Here is an 8,223-nt window from a genome sequence, read left to right on the forward strand (position 1 = left end):
CAACATAAAACTGAATGGTGATGCCTAATCACGCCTGAAATGAGAAAACTTGGGGGCAAAGCAGGGAATAAAAAAAAGCAGCAGCAAATGAGGCACCACTCTCCTTCAGGGGGGTTGTTCAGCTCGCTCCTTGATAATAATTTATAGTGGGATCGTATGAAATGTCACAGCAGAGCAGGGAGCCCTGGAAAGGCAGATATGTTGAGCGGGTCCTCCGGTAAAGGCTCACCCCTGGGTTTTGTCGGCATCCAGACAGCTCAGACACATACAGCAACGGGAGGAGTGAGATGCGAAACAAAAGCATAGTTGGTAAAATAACCCCCAGCAGCCCGAGTTTCCCCCAGAGTTTGCATTCACATTGCTGCCCACCAACACCACGCTGCGCCCGAGCCCGATGCTGCTGCTGGTCCCACAGGTCGCTTAGTGGGACCTGACACAAAGCCGGGGTTGAAACAAAATGGGGGTGGGGTGGGGGAATCCCCTTCATGGGATTTTTAGATCTGCTTTCAGATCCCTTCTGGAGAGACGGTGCTCAATAAGCAACCTCTAACACATTCACTTTGCTCCTCGCTTCTCATCTTGTAAAAGCCCACAGCCCAAATGCATCGCAAATCCGAAATACATGTTTTGAAAGCAAAATTTAAGTTAGACTTCACAGAAGACTTGACCTTTGCTGCATTGTGATGTAGGGAAAGTGTGCTTAGAAATAAAATACAGCACAGTCAAATTGCCTTCAAGTTTGAAAGCAGCTTTTTAAACCCAAATAATCAAAGCTAAACTAGCTAATTCCCAGGTATCTTGCTCATCTCAGCCCGCGGACTAGGAAAAAAAGAGCTTTTCTTTTGCTTATTAAAAACTCCAAAACTTTAGAGCTTTGATTTTTTTATAAAGACAAAGCATACTTCATTTTTTAACTCTGATGTGCAGACTGACACATTGGGAATATGCTAAAATACAAAATCCCTAGAAATATTGCCCCTCTTGCACCGAAAACAGAGCAGCCTCCAGCTTTGAGGCTAACAGTTTTCCAGCTCTCCCCTCGCAGGAAACCCTTGACTCCTCTTAATTGGCAGAAACTCATTAAGCCGCTGTAATGCGACGGCTGGCGATCCTCTGCACGCCCAGATACACTGAAGGGCTTTGCAGCAGCCAAGCCCTGGTCAGACAAAAAAGGATCCTAACAGTACCCCTACCTAAAGCACACAGTAGCCCAAGTCACATGAGGTGGTGGAAACCCTTGTAGCTCCACCAAACCTGGTGCTGAGACTGCCTTGTTGCTTCACAGCAGCCACGTGGACCCTGGGAGCAGGAGCAGGCCCCACAGCCGGGGAGGAGAGCCCCCAGTGCAGCCCTAACACTTACAAGAGGCTCTCAGCACAGTCATTACACGTATTGGTAACATTAAGGCAACACATAAATTCTGCAGATGTTTTGAAATCCTAAGAGTTGGGAGGGTTTAACACCTGTATTAAAAAAATACACATTTTAAGAACTATTTCACTTTACCTTCAACACTTCAGGGAAGGACAGGTATAACTTTTCCCCTCTCTGCTCGGCAGAATGCATTTAGCAGTCACTGCTTTGTTATTTTCTGCTTTTCCCAGGAGAAACACCTGCCTCATGCTGCCTGCTGGAGGAGAGGTGGGCCACGGCCAGAGAAAGCAGAGGACATTGCACTTGTTTCACCAAGCAGAGCAACAGAAGCACGATCAACTACCCCAGAAACCATCTACTCACTGAGCTTCGCCCCCACAAGAACCAGCCAGTATACTGAAAAACCTTTATAAAGCAGCCACCCAGCTGCCCTTTATTATAAGCGTTGCAGGCCTGCTGTAGATGGGTACCAGGTGATCCCTTGTTTGCAATTCGGAAGAAAGAGCAGAGCAACCCCCTTTGCAACTACCAACTCAGCCCCAATCTGATGCAGCTGCTGGTGCAGAGATACTTCGGGGCAGGAGCAGGGGGAGAGGGGAGGGTGCCAGCAGCTCACGGGAGCTGCTAACTCCTTACCCATGGCATGCTTGCAATCAATAGGATGCTTAATGCAACAGGATTCACCCTTCCAAGGCTCAAAAAAACCCTTATGAGCAGACAAAGAGGTGGTAACACAGGCTGGGATAGAAAAAACCTTTTAAAAACATCTCCTAGTGATAAAAAAAGCTTAGGGTGTGTGCAGGCTTTTGGGTAATTTGACCTCAAAGACCAAATCACCTTAAAAGAAGCAGCAATAGCTCCCTTTGGGTCAGCCCATGCCTGTGCACCCTGGTTTGACCCTACACCCGTGTGTGGAGGTGCTTCTGCCACGCACCTCAGCCCCTTGCCAAGCTTTAAGGTACAAAAGTGTCTGTGCTTGTGCTATGCCCCAGCTGACACGAGAACTACAGCCCGGGTTTTTAAAAAACAAAAGAGCAACCACCACCCATCGAAAAGGCAACATCGATTTCCCTATGGCCATTTTGCCAGGAGAGAGTCACCCCGGCTGGGTGCCTCACTCAGATTTTAGGAAAGGAGGTGAATAAAACCAGCAGTGAGAATGAAGCTAATACATGAAGCAAATAAATCAGTTGGCCCCTGCCCCGCGACTCGGCTCTGTCCCACTGCGACCGGCAGCGGGTGTCCTGGCAGCCCGACACGGCCGGCCAGCAGCTCTGCTCGCTACCCAGCTGGTTTCTTTCACCAAATAAGGTCCATTCTGCTCTCCAGCACAGGCATGAGTAGCTACAGCCTATAAATCCCATCAGAGACAGCACACAAGCATGCACTTAACCCATCTTCTGTTCAGAAAAGCTCTTGGGCCCTGAACCAGCAAACTCCTGGGGTGAGTGCTGAGCTCCGAGCAAGGGATGAGTGTCACTGGCAGAGGGGAAAAGCTGTGCAAGGGCTGGAGCCCTCAGTTGGAAACAGCGGCACGCCAGCCTGATAGCAGCTCCCCCCAGTACTCCGGCTCAGGGCAGGGCTCTGCATCCCCTGGTACTGACAGCATCTCCACAGCAAGATCATCGCTCCTCCCAAAACCTACCAGCTGGCCTCGCTTCTCCTCGGACGGACACTAAGGGACATTACGGATCCCACCAGCCCCAAAAGTACATAGTCTAACAGCAGAAATGCAATACGACAGCCAGCATTCATCAAGAGAAGGTGGGCAATGGAGGAGAGCTGGGAGACGCCACGCTTCTGCACCACTGAATGCCAGTGGGGGTTCACCACGACATGAGGTGCAGTGGCCGTAAGCCTCAAGCCTGGTCTAGCTCTGTGGGAAACGTCTGCCCACCAGGGCTGTGCAGCCCCTCGCACAGACACCAGCCCCGGCTTTCTCTTTGTAAACTCAGCACTTGGTTTTCTGCAGCTGATACGGTAATACAAAGTCATACCCGCCGCCTGGCCCTTGTTAGCATTAAAAATTAAAGACAGAGCAAACAAAACCTAAAGCTCCAACATTTATTATGGCAATTTCCCACCCACCCACAGACCTACACTGTTTTGTTTTATTTTTAATTCATCACATCAGATGCGCCTTCCGAGAAATGGCACGTCAGGGAGATAACCAACAGGCCGGGTTGTCCACGAGAGCAAGTCATTTCCATGGGGAAAGGAGCCGGTTGAAGCCATCGATAAGCCCTTGACCTTGGTGGGTGGGTTTGCTTTCTTTTGTTTTTAGAAAATAAAAAAAAAAAAAAGGAAAAAAAAACCCCAACCAAACCCCAAAGAAGTGTTGTACTCTATTACAAAATATAAATACGATAGTCTTGCAGGCAAGAGGAGCCCGGGGAGCGCTGCCTTCAGTGGGTGACTTCTCAGGCTCTCCCGGGGACACGGCGAGCCAGCAGGACAGAGGCCACCTCCGGACGCCGAGATGCCGCCAGCCGCTCGCCCCAGCTTCACCTCCTTTCAGAATTTAAGTGCTCTTGAACTTCCATCCGAAAACTGCCAGACGTCCGGGGCTCCCTGGGCACTGCGCCAGCTGGGGGGGTACGCCGAACCTACAGAGAGCATGGGGACAGAGGAGAGAACAGGTGTGACATGGCCCACGGTGCGAATTATTCTCTTATTTTACTTTTTTTTTTGTCTTTTTTTTTTTTTCCCTTTAACAACTAGGACACCCAACTGTCGCAAAGGGATACAGCAGGATGGAGCCCTTCCTCCTCTCAGACCACACCCTCGTGTCCAGCATCGCTCAGCACCACGCAGGAACCACAGGGATCATTTAGGAGGAGAAACCTCTGAGCTTTATTGAGAAGCCCGCACTGTGCCAGGAGCTCTGCTTGGGCAAGGACCAAGCCAGCCCGTCTGAAAATTTCCTCCTATTCTTTCCCAAAACCTCGGGGGCTTCCCCCAGCACCCACAGTGCATCCAGGTGCCCAAGACCCTCTTAAAGCCATCGGTACTGTTAACATGCCACGTGGCGGGTGGTTCATGGATGACTTTCCCCAACTCATTACACACTGGATATCGCGCTGCGTGCAAGTGCACGCTGCAGCAGTAAAGCTGGAGCTGCAAAGCCCCAGCCTGTGCCCAGCCAAGCGCGCGGGTGACTCGCCATCGACTCTGACAGCGTGGGACGGGGCTCTGGGACAGCAAGCATCCTTGGCTCCACTCACATGGAGATGGAGAGGGGCTGCGAGCCCCTGCTCAAGGTCGATCACCAAGCACTGCGCCACCCCAAACAGCAAGCTAAGGACTACACCGCACACGGAGGCAGTGGCGAGGCCGGTGCTTCGTCAGCACACCCCTCAAAATCCACCCCCACATCCCAACCAGGGTGCCAGTTTCTATGGAAATTGTTTCACTAATGCTTAAGAGAGTGGTTGAAGGGCTACACACGAGCTGCCATCAAGACTAAAAAAGCAGGTCCCGGGCCAGGTCTTCAACAGGTGTAAACTCGAGTGGCTCCTCCAAAGTCAAGAGCATGTGCCTGTTTCCCCCCCCCAGGGAGGGCTTGCTGCTGCGGATGTCTTAGCCTGACATGTTTCAGGCTGACGTTAAAGCAGGCTGAGACTTTCAAGGGAGCCAAGAGCGCTGCATCCATCCATCCTGGCCACGAGCCCTACCAGCACAACACTGGATGTCCCGCCATGGGCACGAAACCCAGGGGGGTTCCCTCGGTGAGGAGGGGACCCCACACCTGGATGCCCATGGCTCCTTTGAAACCAGCAGATGAGCATCTGGGCTCGAGAAGGAGCGGCTCCCCAGCAACTCCAGCAAAGAGCCCGCCGGGCAATATCGCCCTCCTAGTCAATAGTACAATTTGCCACACACCCACTGAAAAGGGTTTTCAACCTTTATGGGAGAAAAGAAAAGAGGGAGGGAGCTAAAAGAGCAGCTGGTATCTCGTCTCTGGTTTTGTACAAACCCTGCACCTAGATAAACCCCGAAACTATCTCATCAGATACGCCAAAGCCTCCTGAATGTCAAGCAAAGACATGGTGTCACTTATTCCTGTATTTATCTCAGCTCTTGGAAACATAATAAATACGAAACATCTGTAGTCTGAATTCTGGATACTGTTTCAGTGCCTTCATTACATTAATCATTCAATTTGGAGGAGATTAAATACTAACGGCAAAGGGGTCTGTGCCATAAAAACGCATTCCTCCTCAAAAGTTGATGAGGTTTGAGATTTTAACAGTAGAGACACTGTTACCCAACTATCGCTCTTATTTATAGAGACATCTTTTTGCACAGAAACAGGGACGTTTCTAAGGAGCGCAGGTCATGCGTGCACGGGATGCCAGAGCAGCTCAAGAGCACACGACGGGGCCTTAGACTCCGTGCCCCAACCCAACAAACTTGGCCTTGGTTTTATCATGCCATTAACTCATTGCCACTGGCAGAAAAGCATCATGTTAGCAATGAAGTTAGCACTTCGGTCTCGAGGCGACAGCGTGGCGTTGCTCTCAAGCTACGCTCTCGCCGGCCAGCTCAGACAACTTCTCCTGTAGCAGGAGCTGCCTCTCCTGAAGCTCCTCCACACCACCATGTGCACAGTTGCAGGGCGCAGCAGCGCCCGGCGGCCTAATTTAGCTCTCTGAAACCTATAAATCAAATGCATCGCTGCGCAATTTAAAAAAAAAAAAAAAGTCGTTGCATGCTTTCCACCTGTTAATCTTGTAGCAGCACATGGAGCCCAGGTCCGCCTAGAGAGATGCCTGTCTATAGATCTGTATACAGCTGCCTGTATATATGATTACTTCATAAGTAAAACATAGTATAGAGAAAGGTAGTGGAACGACGACTGCCCTAAGATAGACACGGGGTACAGCTCCCACTCCGAAAGACAGCCAGGTTACGCATGACCCCGGGCAGACCAGCTAACGCGAGTCCTGCAGACAACGTCTCGACTGTGGTGCCACCAGCCAGCAATTTGAGTGAGCGGGAGGGAGAGACCGGACCTTGCACGGACATTTCACGGCGCGGGATCAGAAGTCATGTTGTCAAGCCAGCTGCAAAGTCCCCTGCGCAACCCTGCCTACGCAAGCACTCCCGGGGATAGTCACCGCATCCACCCCCTTCGCCCCGAGCCCACCACGCTGGGGCCGGGGCCAGACCCTGCCTCCCCTACGCTGTGCCAGGGATCCCTTCGCAGCTCCCGCATCCGCACGGCTCCAGCACAGCATTTGCCTCAGCCACAGCCAAAGGGGACCAGTACCAGCCCGGCGAAGGGGAGCATGGTTCGGGGGTGCTTTTCCACCCCCCTCACACTCGTCCCACTAGCCTGGACAATTCAACCTTCACTCCTCCTGTCCCAGGATTAAAACAGAGCTGCTCTTTATTTTCCTTGTCTCCCAGAAAAGGAATACATTTTTCTCTTCAGATACATATTTTTGTACGTTCTTTAAATCCCAAACTTCCCCTTCAGAAGGCGCTGGGCAAAATAAAGGCAACAAACGATGCCATCACAAGAAGACAACAGAACAACTGGAAGGTTTTACAGAAATCAAAAAAAGGAAAATGAAAAAAAAAAGTATTAAATTCATTACACTAGGAACAGCAAGAGACAGTATCACAGCAGTACGTGCTTTAATAAAGTAAAGAGATGCTGCAACATGCAGTATTTGTCAAACTGACAACATATACGGACCCCGAAGGGAGGGGGCAGGGGGGACCTGAACTGGAGTCCGGATTTTAAAGACAATGCACATAAAACGTTTCATAAACCTGTGATTCCCACCAAATAAAAAAAGCCCAGGGGAGAAGAGAAGGGGAGCTCCCAGCTTCAGCCAGGAGCGGTGCCAGGAGCTTTGGGCATTGGTCACCCCGGAGCTGAGGTACGTACCCCACCCTGAGAGAAATCAGCTCCTGCCCACGCGCCTGCGTGCGCCAGCGGCTGATATCACCCCACGCCCCCAAAACCTGCTGGGGGTGGATGGGAGGGTCTCGAGGGGGCTGCAGAGATTTATTTTTTTTTTGCTCATCTCTTCTGCCAAAGTATTGCCAGACTCGGGGGGGGGGGGAAGTCCCTGGCGCAGAGCGAGGCCGCTAAGTGAAAGCCAGAGATGCCACCTGTTATTGGGGGGGGGGGGGGGGGAGGGGGAGGGGCGGGTCACAGCTTAGTCCTCGACTAAAGGAGGGAAAAATAAAAAACCCAAAACTACAGGTCCAGACTGCAAACGCTTTCCACTGGCCGCAAAGCTAACTCGTTAGCCCAAAAATCCTCTTCCTCGGCAGAGGCGGCTTATTTAAGACACGCTGGGCGCTCCTCGGGGTCAGGAGCGGGCACCCCAAAATGCCCCTGCGCGGGACCTGCTCCTACGTACAGCCTGCTGCTGGAAGCCATCTACAGCGTGTGTCAAATGAGGACACGAGAAGCTGACACTGTGTACTTTAAGGTTTTTTTTTTATTTTTTCAATAAAGGGACAAAATGGGTGTATGAACAGGATAATGCAGACAACTGCCAAAAAAACACAGACAGTGGTTTTTCCAATAGAACTTAACAAAGACCAGAAACAAATACAATAAAAAGCCAGGTTGTAATGACCTTTGGTCATCCAAATAATAAAAAAAAAAAAAAAAAAAAAAAAAAAAAAAATTAAAAAAATCCCCCCCCAAAAAAAACCCAAAGAAAAATAAAAGATCAAATTAAGTGCCTCTGTTTTGAACAGAGCACATAAGCAATAATAAATAGTGACTCCCATAGTAAAAGATAAAATTTCAAGTTACGACAAACAGCTTTCATTACAGGAATAGAAAAGGCCAATAACAAAATATTCTGCATTGCCATTTAC

General features: G+C 50.4%; 1 protein-coding gene across 1 annotated transcript in view; it reads right to left on the reverse strand.

Moving 5' to 3' along the window:
* Nucleotides 1-3,888: 3,888 nt before the first annotated feature.
* The window catches only part of BCL11A (BCL11 transcription factor A), a 71,592-nt gene continuing 67,257 nt past the window's right edge, over nt 3,889-8,223 (reverse strand). Inside the window, exon 4 of the mRNA XM_074150253.1 lies at nt 3,889-3,980. Coding sequence (XP_074006354.1) covers nt 3,889-3,980 — 92 coding nt within the window. The remainder of the gene's footprint in view (nt 3,981-8,223) is intronic.

Source organism: Numenius arquata, chromosome 7 (genome assembly GCF_964106895.1).
Source record: "Numenius arquata chromosome 7, bNumArq3.hap1.1, whole genome shotgun sequence".
NCBI classification, from domain to species: Eukaryota; Metazoa; Chordata; class Aves; order Charadriiformes; family Scolopacidae; genus Numenius; species Numenius arquata.